Source organism: Lactuca serriola, chromosome 6 (assembly GCF_051521515.1).
Source record: "Lactuca serriola cultivar US96UC23 chromosome 6, Lser_US96UC23_V15, whole genome shotgun sequence".
Classification (NCBI taxonomy): domain Eukaryota; kingdom Viridiplantae; phylum Streptophyta; class Magnoliopsida; order Asterales; family Asteraceae; genus Lactuca; species Lactuca serriola.
Genome location: NC_136413.1, coordinates 9,562,072 through 9,576,529, shown reverse-complemented (window position 1 = coordinate 9,576,529; position 14,458 = coordinate 9,562,072). Strand labels below are relative to the sequence as shown.

At 32.9% G+C, this 14,458-nt stretch overlaps 1 protein-coding gene across 1 annotated transcript; it reads right to left on the bottom strand.

Annotated features, from left to right (window-relative positions):
• Positions 1–2,544: 2,544 nt before the first annotated feature.
• On the bottom strand, positions 2,545–4,350 carry LOC145059127 (tubulin beta-3 chain-like). Its single transcript, XM_079006983.1, has 3 exons — positions 3,884–4,350; positions 3,519–3,788; positions 2,545–3,368 (listed from the first exon to the last, which is right to left on the bottom strand). The coding sequence occupies exons 1-3, from the start codon at positions 4,275–4,277 to the stop codon at positions 2,692–2,694; spliced, it is 1,341 nt and encodes a 446-aa protein (XP_078863109.1). The 5' UTR covers positions 4,278–4,350; the 3' UTR covers positions 2,545–2,691.
• Between the last annotated feature and the right edge of the window lie 10,108 nt (positions 4,351–14,458).

The window sequence follows — 14,458 nt, the reverse complement described above, 5'->3', positions numbered from 1 at the left end:
GTGAAAACGTAGTAGTTTTTAACAAAACTATATTCATAATATTTTTTTATCAATCATTAAAAGTTTAATTCGTTGAGCTTTTTTTAATGACTTTTTCAAAAATATGTATATATGTATATTTTTTAAAAAGATTTTTTATTTTAATTATTTTTTTGAAAACGCTTAAAAAATCAACAGCGACTTTTTGGGCTCTATCATTGATTTCTGGGAAAATGACTTAGGAGGGTAACTACCTTTTATCCGTGTTCATATATTGGCAACTTCTTTTTTTGTACATAATAAAGCAACTAACTTGTTTTAACTGTTTAAATTACACAAATATTACCGGATAATATTTGTTTTAACCGGTAACTCAAAGGGAAAATAACTTAGGAAGGTAACTACCTCTTATCCGTGTTCACATATTGGCAATTTCTTATTTTTTGTACATAAGAAAGCAACTAACTTGTTTTAACTGTGTAACATCCCAAAAATCATGACCAAAAATAATACTAAAACCATAATTGTCAAACCATTAATTTAATACTCCGACATCGGGTCACGCCCGACATCAGGCCCTGCCTGGCATCGAGCCCTGTTCGGTATACAGATTTGTTTCTCTTAGGCCATACATAAAGAAACATACTCTACTGTATCCTTGTCCTAAGAAACATACTCTACTAATAATGAGATACGGAACTTTGTCCGTACTCAGCTAGTTCCAACCAGGGCTTCAGCAGTGCAAGGTGAGTCTCCTCACTATGTGAATGTGTCTAAGGCCACAATGTCAGTCCATGTAATCTATGAGTAGGAAGACCTGGGGGTTAGCCCTAGGCATTGTATGCTAGTATGTTATTCCAGACTAAGGTCCGATGTCGGGCGGGTGCCCGAGGAATGTTTGCATGTTAGATTATACTTGTTGTCTGTGTGATACTTGTAAGTGCCTGGTAAGGAGGTGAGTGTGGACGAGGTCCCGTATTTCATCACTAGCTGAGTATGGACGATGTTTCGTATCTCTTTATTAGCAGAGTATGTTTCTTAGGACATGGATACAATAGAGTATGTTTATTTATGTGTTAGCATGTTATATGATTCTATGTGTTTAACGGGCGGGGCCTGGAGACAGGCGGGGCCTAAGAGAGACAAATTTGTATTTCGAGCGGGGCTCGATGCCAGGCAGGGCCTTATGCCGAGTGGGGCCCAATGCCGGAGTATTAAATTAATGGTTTGAAAATTATGGTTTTAGTATTAAATTAAAAACGAAATTTTTGGTCATGATTTTTGGGATGTTACACAGTTAAAACAAGTTAGTTGCTTTCTTATGTGCAAAAAATAAGAAGTTGCCAATATGTGAACACGGATAAGAGGTACTTACCCTCCTAAGTCATTTTCCCTTTGAGTTACCGGTTAAAACAGGTATTAACCGGTAATATTGGTGTAATTTAAACAGTTAAAACAAGTTAGTTGCTTTATTATGTACAAAAAAGAAGAAGTTGCGAATATATGAACACGGATAAGAGGTAGTTACCCTCCTAAGTCATTTTCCCTTGATTTCTCAAATGTGATCCTAACACACACACTCTCTCTCTCTCTCTCTCTCTCTCTCTCTATATATATATATATATATATATATATATATATATATATATATATATATATATATATATATAATGGGTTCTAAATAACGTAATATGTGACTTGGTGGCAATGTCAAGTTTTTACAAGCTATGGCAAGTCATGTTATTTGTAAGGTGTGATATAATACAGTAATTTCGTATATAAATAATAATTTATACAAATATTCTACTATTATACATTTTTATATAAATATATTACTCAAGACACTATTTTATCAAAACTTGAGGAAAAGTCTAAACTTTTGGAGCCATTGCAAAGACATAGCGAACATTTTAGAGTCATCAATCATAGAAAGTTATAACAATACTGTGAATATAATATTTAATATATGAAATTTTATTTAAACATGCAAAATTGAAAGAATTATTATTTAGTTTTTTAATATTATAAAATATATTTCGTATTTTTCTTATAATATTAAATCTTCATTTAAATATCATTTTACGTTATTCTTTATTTCGCAACTAATTTCTTACCGAATGTAGCTTATTAATTATTATTTTTTAAAACAGTGAAAATATCATTAAACAAACTGACAAGCTGTTAGAATTTCAGGTATAAACTAATTTTTCAAATAATTGGTCAAGATTAATAGATAATAACTAGTTAATAGAAATATATATATATATATATATATATATATTGTGTGTTTAATAATAACAACTTATTAAAAATTATTTCAAATAATAATAAGTTCTATAAAACTCATAAACTCATTTGAAGTGCTCAATCTCATGAATCTCCTTTGATAGCTTGTTTCTTGTGTTTGGACCCATTAAAGCTTTGTTTGCATTTACAGCTACATAGATTCAGTTTTGGCCTATAAATCTTCATTCCATGGCTATATTGGCGAATTTGATAAAAGTTTTGTGTTTCTTACTTTTTGATCATTATGTTTTTTGTATTCTAAGTTTCTAACAATATATATTATTTATAATCATTATTATAACTTCAAAAGACAATAAATCAATATCTTATTCACAATACACTCATATAGACCCAAAATACCACACGATATAAAAATCATTTCGAATACTCAGCATACCCCAAAATAAAATAAAATAATATTCATACTTAATTTTCTTCTTCTTCTTCCCCGTACCCATCATCCTCAACATCGTCGTCGGCCACCGCATCCTGATACTGCTGATACTCCGACACCAAATCATTCATGTTGCTCTCTGCCTCCGTGAATTCCATCTCATCCATCCCCTCACTGGTGTACCAATGCAAGAAAGCCTTCCTCCTAAACATCACAGTGAACTGTTCGGAAACTCGCCGGAACATCTCCTGAATAGATGTCGAATTCCCCATAAAAGTCGACGACATCGCCAACCCCGTCGGAGGGATGTCACAGACGCTCGATTTCACATTATTAGGGATCCATTCAACGAAATAAGATGAGTTTTTGTTCTGTACATTGATCATTTGCTCGTCGACTTCTTTGGTGGACATTTTGCCCCTGAACATGGCAGAGGCGGTGAGGTAGCGGCCGTGACGTGGGTCGGCGGCGCACATCATGTTCTTGGAATCCCACATCTGTTGGGTGAGCTCCGGAATGGTTAGGGCACGGTATTGCTGTGATCCACGGGAGGTCAACGGTGCAAATCCGACCATGAAGAAGTGGAGACGTGGGAATGGAATCAGATTCACGGCGAGCTTCCGGAGATCGGAGTTGAGTTGACCAGGGAAACGGAGGCAACAAGTGACCCCACTCATGGTAGTTGATATCAAGTGGTTCAAGTCCCCAACTGCATTAAGTAGTTGTAAATTGTACCAATGGTACAACTTAAATAAGCTACAATTCTACTACAATTGTCAATTTGACATATTCTTATAACATTTTGTTACAAGTTTGCAGCTCAAAATAAATGAAATGAAATATTTCTTAGAAGACTTACAACTTGGGTTTGTGAGCTTTAGGGTTCGGAAACATATATCATACAAGGCTTCGTTATCGAGCACCATACATTCATCAGCGTTTTCGACCAACTGATGGACAGACAAGGTGGCGTTGTAGGGCTCAACCACCGTGTCTGACACCTTCGGTGATGGAAACACTGAAAATGTCAACATCATCCTATCTGGATATTCCTCTCGGATCTTTGATATCAATAAAGTACCCATACCGGATCCGGTACCACCTCCAAGCGAGTGACATACTTGAAATCCTGTCACATAATAAATTTAAATTTATTATTTATTCACTTTCAAACAGTTTTATTTTTGTGATTTTTTAGTAGTATATTATTATTGATAAGTATACCTTGTAAGCAGTCGCAGTTCTCAGCTTCCTTACGAACAACATCAAGAACTGCATCAACTAACTCGGCACCTTCGGTGTAATGTCCCTTGGCCCAATTGTTTCCAGCACCGTTTTGACCGAAGATAAAGTTATCGGGGCGGAAAATTTTCCCGTAAGGTCCGGCGCGCAGACTGTCCATGGTACCTGGCTCTAGATCGACCAATACAGCTCTTGGGACATATCGACCACCACTGGCCTCGTTGTAGTACACATTCACTCTCTCTAATTGCACATGACTGTTTCCGTAGTACTTCCCACTCGCGTCGATTCCATGTTCATCACAAACCACCTCCCAAAATTTTGCACCGATCTGGTTTCCGCATTGCCCGGCTTGAATATGAAGGATTTCTCTCATTTTTCTTGAAAAATTAAGTGTTTGATTCTATTAAAAAAAAAAGTAGGATTGAATAACTTGGAATGAGAAGAAGAATATTGGAGATGGGGTTTTGTAGGATAAGCAAAGGAGGGTCTTGATGGGGACTTTGATTATTATTATTATTATTATTATTATTTTATTGTTGAAAATTACAAAAAATAATAATTTTAGAGAGAAGAAATTAATAATTGCATGTGAGTGTGTTTCTTCTATTTTAATTGTAATTTAGAAAAATAAAAATAAATAAATAACAAATAAAGATATTATGAGTTGTTCATGTGAGGAAGATGCCAAGACGCATAATGTTATCTCTCAAGTGGTCTTATTCATTTTAAATTGCCAAATTTGCCCTTCATTTCCTTCATCTTTTTATTCTAAAAGATTTATATGCTCGTGTTTTCAGTATATATATACTCGGACTAAGAGTACATAATTAACATCTCTAAGGTGAAAACGTAAGAAACTTCAAATCTGGAAAGAGTTGCCTTAAATTTGAGTTAATATGAATAATTTCACTTATTGGTGAAGATATATTTTTTTAATATGTTTTTTTAATGTTTAATTACAATAGAAACAATGTTTGCTAATAAGGACAGTTTTTCAATAATTTGACTTATTGGTGAAGATATGTTTTTTTTTAATATGATGTTTAATATGTCATGTCTCATGCAGATGGTATAAGCAACAAACAACTATTATGACATAATTAGTACTGTTTCAAGAATTTAGAGCAAGAGGGACAAAAATGTCAATTTCCAATCAATCTTTAAAGGGACCTTTATTAAGATTTAGCTTTCTTTTCAGGTTAAAATAATCAAATTTAATACATTATATGATCTTATTAGGTGGAACACAAATTATTAAACATGACTATTTAGATTTGTCGGTGTTGATGAAGAAAAATGTTATATTTCTTAATTCTTAGTCATGGGTAAACTTTTGTGATTGCCGATATAATTCTGATCATGCATCATTTATATGACAACTTTTATCTCAAACACTATAGAGCAAATGTAATCTCTAAGTTATAATAATCCATCCGACTCTTTTAAACAAGTGAATAACTGATTATTTTTATAAAAAAATAAAACAGATTATCAAATTTATAATATATATTATATAATGATTGAAAAGACATTATATGGAATATTTTTTTTATATAAACATATAAACTTAATATACATGTTTTAAATTTGTCACATAATACAATTATACAATATCAGATTTGTTTGTCTGTATGAATTCATGCAGTAATTGATCATAATGCATTTTCAAAAAAAAAATGATTTTTGACAAGTTAAGAAATCAAAATCAAATGATTTTCTAAGATATAAAGTTAATAAATGGTAAAGATGTAATTTAGCTAAAATGGCAGATATAGGATCTAATTTCTACTTGTTGGAATATCATTTTCATGTTGTCATCAAGAACCAAAGCAACAATCAAGAGGTAAGCTGTCGAATTTCCTTTTATATACATATACAATATATATAATTTTGGATTTGATGTTATAAGTATTATTGGGGGTCCGAGAAGCCCCTGCTACCCCTTTAATTTTTTTGGGCAGTGGAAATTTTCTGTATAATGCAATTTTTCCAATATGCTACCTTTGATTGGTGCGTCACTATCTGTAATTATAAATCATTGTTACTATTTATTGTAGCCATTAGTTCTCTTTGTATCAAAACTTTAAAAAAATCTTTCAAGAAAATAGGTTTTGTGAATTTATATATTAACAATTTAAAGCTCCTGCCTCTCAATCATTCCAACTAAACGCCAATAAGAATTGAAGTCCAAATAATCATATAATTTAATTGACTATTGTCACCTGACTAAGTCATTGTTCTCAAAACTAAAAAGGTGTGATGTTAAATCAAAAAATTGTATCACTTTACCTATTTAAAGTTTCGGTGAACATGAACTTTTTTCTAAGTCAGTCACAAGATGTAGATCTAGTGACACATAGTTGAATTTTGGCTACTTTAGTGCTTTTAGAGATAGAATACTTTCATTTAATGTTTATTTTTTATCGGTTAAAAAAATAAATATAGGCTATCAAATAACATGTCTTGTTTTTAATGGTAGTAATGAACGAATATGATAGGCTCTTTGCATATGTTATGTACTTTAGGGGACACGAGTCACTTTCTTATTTGAAACCGTACACTAAGACTGAGGGGAATCATACCAAAATAACCAAGCTCCACCGCACCTCGTGGTGTTGCCGGATTACTTTTTGTCATCAGAAGGGAGTGGTTGCCGAGTGTAGGAGAAAAGAGGGAGAAGAGAAGGTGGAAAGAAACTCGGCATCTTCCCGCCGAGTTTAGATGCCGACCTCGGTACCGAGGAGAAGGCCCTTTGCCGAGCCACGTAGGCGTTGCCGAGGAGGGTGTTGAATCCACATTGCCGAGCCTAATCGATCAACTTTGTTTTTCTATGAATAGAAGGTTTCGGATTATTTGTAATTAGTTTGGAAGTTTCACGTGGTAATTCTCTCAAAAACATTTGACTAGTTAAATATAGATTAAACTGCACAAATAGTCCCTGTGGTTTGCTCAAAATTGCCACTTTGGTCCAAAAAAGTTTGGACTAGCACCAGAGATCCAAAACTTTCACTTTGTTGCATTTTTGGTCCAATCTATTATGTCTTTTTTCAAAATGACGAATTTGCCCCTATTAATATGATTTTTTTTTCTTATTTGCTTTTCTGATTTTTAGATTAAAAAAATAAAAATAAATATACAGCTAATAACCCACCAAACCCCACCCTCTCTCTCTCTCTCTCTCTCTCTCTCTCTCTCTCTCTCTCTCTCTCTCTCTCTCTCTCTCTCTCTCTCTCTCTCTCTCGTCAAACCCGTCGGAACAGGAAAGCAAAAGCAGTAGGGCTACCATTGCCGCCCTCCGTCACCGCTGCTGTGGAATCCCATCGGACACCACCAACCTCTTGACACAACATGAAGATCCCATCTCGATGCAAGTTCGCAACTCAGCTCGTCGGAACCCTAGTTGTAGGGATGATGAATCTCGTGGGGCTTCATCCCGAAATTCCATGGACATCCCCCAAATTCAAAGTTACATTTGATACTTTTGTGATTAGGGGAGTCATCGGACTTGAGCGAATCTTTGATTCTGGAGGTTTGTATAGAAATTTGATATGCCTTTTTCTAATCGGCAGCGTTGGATGCAGGGACAACGTTCATTGGTGTGTTGTTGTTCTTCGTCTTGCAAAACGAAGGGGTTAATTTGAAGTGCCCTAAGCCCTTCTGTATCTGGTCGGAATCAGCGATGAGCAGCAAGGCGGCGATGACGATCTACTATGGTGGTCGGAGTCCGTTCCAGCGGCTCCGGTTACTATATATCAGGTCAGAATCGGCGGAGAAAGTGAATGGGTGTGGAGAGGGGCCCAGTAGTGGCTGAAATTTGTGGTTGCGGGTTGTCTTCCTTGCTGGAAAGTCTCCACCTTCATTGGTGGTTTTCTCAATTCAAAAAAAAAACAAAAAAACCGAAGAAGAAGGGGGAAATAGATTAGAGTTCAAGGGATGCTGGATGGTGGTGGGTCACGGTGGCAGTGGGTGGTCGAGGCTGGTAGCCCTTGACTGCCCTTGATTCCCTCTTCGATCATTGACAATAATTCAGTGAGAGGGAGGGAAAAGGAGGCAAGATGGTGAGGTTTTATTCCAACAATGGTGAGAGAGAGAGAGAGAGAGAGAAAGAAATTTATTTTTATTTTTGTTTCTTGTTTTTTTTTAAATTAAAAAATCAGAAAAACAAATAAGTAAAAAGAGAAAATCATATTGACAGGGGTAGATCCGTCATTTTGAAAATAATAAAAACATATTGGACCAGAGACGCAACAAAATGAAAGTTTTGGACCACTGACGCTAGTCCAAACCTTTTTGGACAAAAGTGGCATTTTTCGACATACCACAGGGACCATTTGTGCAGTTTTGTCTTAAATATATTTAATGTTATATCTCCGTGTTTATCATGTGATTTCTTTAAGGGATAATGACTTAAAAGGGTAATATATTCTTCGATCTATACATATTTGGTCACTGAGTTTATTTTTTATTCACATTTACCCCTTAAATTTGTTAAACTGTACACATTCAATCCTTATGACCGGTTATTTCAGGTTAACCGGTAAAAATGTTTTAATAGGGTAATATATTTCTTATTTTGTACACATATAGTCCTTAATATTTTTGTACACATTTAGTCCTTAATTTTTTTTTTGTTGCATTTTTTTTTGTTTATATACTCATTCAATACGTATGAATGTTTTTTTAAAGTTTTCTCACAACATCTTACATGGAACAATCAATAACGAGGTGTTTAGACTTTTGATGTTTATGTCCATCGCGATCTCGACTACTTGGTTGCTTAGATCATGTGTTTTGAACATCATAAATTTTTCATACTATCTCGGATTTTAACGATCTTTATATCTATGTGTTTGTATTTTAGTCTACTATAACTTTCGTTTAGATTACTCCCGTTAAAAAGTAATATATTTTTTAATTACGATCTTTATATTCATACATTTTTTAATGAATGCATTTATGGATGTTTTTTTATAAAATCATAAGTAAAAACATATTATATTTTAACGAGAGTAATCTTAACGAAAGTTATTGCAGACTTAAAAAACGAACACATAGACATAAAGATCGTTAAAATTAGATGTCGTATGAAGAAGTTACGACGTTCGGAATACAAAACCTAAGCCAAACCACAAGACCTATTCAACCAAGCAGTCGAGGTCGCGATGAACATAAACATCAACAGCCCCAAACACCTCATCAATCAGGGACGGATGGAGAATTTGGTAGTAGGTGTTGCCGGTCCGTAGTAGGTGTTGCCGGTAAGTAGAAAAAAGAAAAAAAAATCTAAAAATATCGAAAAATTTACACTGTGTACAGAAAAAGCAGGGGTTGTCGGTGCCACTGCGGGCACCCAAAGAGAACCATCTCTGTCATCAATGATAGTTACATGTTAGATGTCGTGAGAAAAAACTTTAAATAAATCATTCATAAGTATTGAATTGGTACAAAAACAAAAAATGACTTATTTTGAAACAAAAAAAAAATTAAGGACTAAATGTGTACAAAAATATTAAGGACTAAATATGTACAAAATGAGAAATATATTACCCTAATAAGTCATTTTTCCCGGCTAACCTGGAATAACCGGTCATAAGGACTGGATGCGTACAGTTTAACAAGTTGAGGGAGTAAATGTGGACGAAAAAAAAAAACTCAGTGACCAAATGTGTACAAATCGAAAAATATATTACCCTTTTAAGTCATTATCTCTTTCTTTAATTGTGCAATAAGGCCAAACGGGACGGAAAATGCCTCCCTTTGGTGCCGCCCCTAAACCTAATATTCCTTGTTATTCTCGCTTCCTTGTCCCTCTTTTCCCTAAAATCCTTTTTTTTCGTTTTTTACCTGGTTCATACTTTTTACATACGTTTATCTCATTTAACATTATATATTTTACTAATAATTGAAATATAATACAAATGTAAAAGAGGGTTGAACCTACTCTCATCCCCAACCCTAGAATCTTGTAAAAATATCCTTATTTTGGAACTAGTAAGGGGGCACGACGTGCACACAGCCCCTCTTGTGTTGTTTATTGTTGGCGTGTCCAAGTATGATCCCAACCATTCTTCATTCCTCACAACAGAACAGCAAAAAAATGATCATTTTACATTTAAAAAAATGAAATTATTTTATATTTTCTTTAGAAATACTTAATTACTGACAATAATATTTCCACACCACAATCTTTCATTTTATACTCTTCACACCTTATTCTTTCTCATCTATTTTTTTACTCAAACACACCACCACCTAAACCCAAACCAAAACGGTATGCTCCCTCTTAACACAACACCTCAACAATCCCCGTATCTCGACAAAAACCTTTTCCAACAACAATTGCAACAAAAAACCCACTAACAAAAATTCCAGTTTGTCAACCACAACACGGGCATGAATCGGCACCAGATTTGGTTGCCGAAACACAACCACTAGAATTACATAAAGCTTCTAAAGAATGGCGACAACACAAAAAGGTCCTAGGAGTTAGTATGAAGTCGAGGAAGACCTAATAGCTCGTGCTTGGATATCCATCTCCAAAGATAACCTTACCTAGAACCACCAATCTGCCAAAAGTTTTTGGGAGCGGTTTTTAGATTTCACGTGGAAATGGGAAGCGTGTTTATCGGAATAACGATGCCTTTGCTGCCAAATGGCGCGACTTGAGAACTTAAATAGTCATAGCAATATGTGTAAAAGTGAAAAAAATGATTTCTACAACTTAAATATTGCTCTTCAACGATATCGGAACAACAATGATAGTAAAGCATTTACCTATCACAAAGTATGAGAAGTTCTCAAAATGGTGCCAAAATGGCACTTAAGGTGAATGTATTACACAATCAACAAAATCCAACAAATGGTACAAAACATCTAAATCAAACGAATACACGCAAACGGCAAACTCTCGTACATCAATCAACCTCAACAATGATGTCAAAGAGATTACATTGTAAGACCCCATTCAACCACCGATTGGAATGATAAAGGGATGCAAAAGTAAAAGCAATTAGAAAAAGGGAAGCCAGGAAAAGTTTGAGAACATCTTCAATTGCAAAAAGCATAATAATAGAACTTAAAAGGGAAGCCACACATGAAAAAAAAAAAAATGCAAATCTTGAAGATGTCCACCGATGATGTTGCACTAAAGGACCTCGACATGACATTAGCAATGAAAAGGAAAATCCATGAAAAAAGTAAAAACCAAATGTAAATTTTATTTAAGTTTATTATTGTAGTTTTATTAGTGTGAGTTTTATTTAATTTTATTAATATAATTTTTTATTTAATTTGTATTTAAATGTGCATGTTGTCAAATAACACAGTATTTTTATTTTATTTGTCTGATGTGGTTAGTCTATTATACAGTCTTCAATATTACACATGACAAACTATATTACACTACTTTAAGGGACACGGATCACTTTCGTATTTGAACTTGTAGTCTAGTTGCAACTTTGTTTTAGTTTAAATAGAAGATTTTAGATCATTTTTAATTGTTTTGAAGTTTCACTCTGTAATTCTCTCAAGAAACATTTGATTAGTGAAATATATTTAACATTTTACCATCGTGTTCATCGTTTGATTTCTTAAATTAAAAAATAAAAATAAATAACATCTCGTTCCCGAGTTTAACAAAAGAAAAGAAGAGAAGAGAAAAGAAAGTCATAAGAGAAAAGAAGAGAAAGGAAAGGAAAACAAAATTTTCTTTTGTGTTCCCGAATTGGAGAGAAGCTGAAGAAAAATGAATCATTTTGTTCTTTCTTTCCAAATCCTCCCAGATCGGAAGCAAAGTTAGGAGGGAAAGTGATCCTCTCATTTCCCTTCACTTCCTTCCATTTCCCTACTTTAATGAAACTCAGAAACACCAATTTCTTTTATTTTCTTCTTATTTCCACCCATTTCCTTTCCTTTCTCTTGTTAAGTTGAACTCGGGAATGGGGTGTAAATAAAGGTCAAGAAAAGCCTCCCTCGTAGCCACCCTGAAATCCCTTGTTTCCTCCTCCCATGCCTCCGTAATTCTTTGTTACCCTCGCTAGTCGGCTAGTCGCTTCCTTCTTTTTTCTGTTTTCCTTTGAAATCATTTTTTATCTAGTTCGTCCCTTTTACGTATGTTTATCTCATTTAATATTATACTAGGTGTGAGACCCGTATATTATACGGGTTGATTAAAACAAAATATTAATATAAATGATTAAATGGGAAATTTATTTGAATTTGAAATTTAAGATAACTGAAAATTATGAGAAAAAACATGCAAAAAATAAATAAATTAAAATTATATGTTTAGTTATCAAATTTGTATCCTAACGGGTAATTATAACAAAATGCTAAACACAAAGGTTTAAACTGTAAATTTATTTGAAATTGAAATTAAAATTTAGAATTTGAAATTTGAAATTAATAGTCATTATGGTAGGTTTAATTTATGGAAGTTATATTAATGATATATTGGAAATAAAAAATGAAGTAAATGACAAGTGGAAAATAAATATATCTCAAAATAATGACAAAATGACAAGTGGTCAATTAAATAAGAAAATGACATGTGGCAAAATCATTCTTATTTATTAGGGTAGATATTTCATTAATAATTGAAATATAATACAAATTTTCCTATAAGATTACTATATGCTTAATATTTATATTTTATTGATAAAATTATTTAGATATAAGGTTTTTTTGGGCTCTCAGGGCCTCAAGAGGTCCATTGCCCTTGCCCCCCAATATTAATAGATGGTTGCCCGATCCCTAAATTCTTTTAGAAAGTACCCCCTATTTTGGAAAGGAGTAAAGCTTTCTGCCATTGTTTTGTTATTTTTAAGGTATGAATCCTGGCTTTAGATCTAAACTAATTATCCCTTTTGTGATTACGTGTTCCTTTTGCTTGTTAAGGTGGATTATCGTAGCCTAATTAGACCAAGAAACCGACTACATGATGAATTTGTTATTGACAAATTTCAGGTCAAAAGAAATATTAGATTCTAATGTTCGGCCAATTCGTGATGTAGGCCTGTTTTATTTTTTGTTGAATGTAGTGGGCCGAGCCCATTAAAAGGAAAAGAAAGGAGCTGCCAGCTGACTGTTTCTTAAAACATGTTTATTCCTTGTTCTTTGAGATAATTTTGTGGAAAAGGTTTAATGCAAAAGTATATTCAGAATTTAATATCAATTAGTGATATCTGTCGTCACCCATCACTATTACAGTTTACAAGCTTAAGATCTGATTTAATCATTCTTAAAACTATTTTGAAATTTATAGAGAGATTATACATTAAATATAATATTCTTTTAGTCGAATAGAATGTGATGTTTAGAGGCATTTTAAGGATATTGTTTTAGTTCTTTTTAATAATGTTAATAGTTTCCTAAACTTGATACGCTATGAGTCCCCAATTAAGGTTTTCGACAATTATAAATAGGTTGTTTATCATCTAAGATATTAATTACAATGAGTTTTGATAATTGATGTGATTTATATGCGATAATCAATGATTTATATTCAACAATCAATTCTTGAAGAACAACGATTGTTCTTATTTTTGTCTTTGTCAAGTATCATCATTCATTCATTTTAATTTTGTTTCGTATCTTTATACATCATTATATGTTTTTTGTAGTTTACATTTGACTTATACAATTCGTGACCAACTACATGTTGTTAGACTCGTTGAGCATGTCAATATGACCTTTAAATTGTTATTTTGATGCATATATGACGGCAATGTTAAATATGTTGTATTTCATAAGCTTTTCTAAATTTGAAATAATTTTAAAAGTCTTCATTAATTATTCATCTAAATTGTTATCCAGTTTAATGTTTATGTATGTGAGATGATTGTTCGATAGGGATGGTGATAGAGATGGTAACGAGAAGGATATTTGTCATTTCAGTCATATATCCGAATACAAAATCATATCCTTATCATGTTCCGTTGGTTACTTGATTAGTTAATAACCATCGAGTTTGCGGGTATGTATGCGAATTTCATGTATCTCACTTGTTATTAAAATTTACCCTTTGAAATTTCCATTACCTAAAACTTGATTGCAATTTCATCCAAATATATATATATATATATATATATATATATATATATATATATATATATATATATATATATATATATATATATCTTAGAGTGCATTTAGTTGTAGAAAACAGTTTTCGGTTTAGTGGGAAAAGATTATACAAAAAGATTAGGGTTTTCATTTTTAGTGTTTAGTAGAAAATTTAAAAAACAGTGTGTGCTTAAAAATAATTGAGTTTTTATTCTATCATTTTAGAAAAATTCTAAAACATGTTCGAATGTGTATCTTCTATTAATTTTTATTTTTCATTTTTTTAATTTCAAATAATACAATATTTAACATATTACTTACATAACATTTAGGAAAGGTTGTGCATTATTCTCAAGGGCACATCAAACTATAGCTCTCCCACGCAAGAATTACAAAAATGCCTTATGTGTTATACATTTGAAGAATTTCATAATACATTTTGCATGAAATAGAAAAAAAAATTACAAAAATTGTCCCGGCATAATAACAGGA

What these genes read in the sequence shown, in the direction of transcription:
- LOC145059127 (XM_079006983.1), bottom strand. Translation starts at nt 4,277, where the DNA reads ATGAGAGAAATCCTTCATATTCAAGCCGGGCAATGCGGAAACCAGATC. An exon ending in GAACTGCGACTGCTTACAAG is followed by an intron (nt 3,789 to 3,883) that starts GTATACTTATCA and finishes ATTATGTGACAG; the next exon opens with GATTTCAAGTATGTCACTCG. An exon ending in AAAGCTCACAAACCCAAGTT is followed by an intron (nt 3,369 to 3,518) that starts GTAAGTCTTCTA and finishes TACTTAATGCAG; the next exon opens with TTGGGGACTTGAACCACTTG.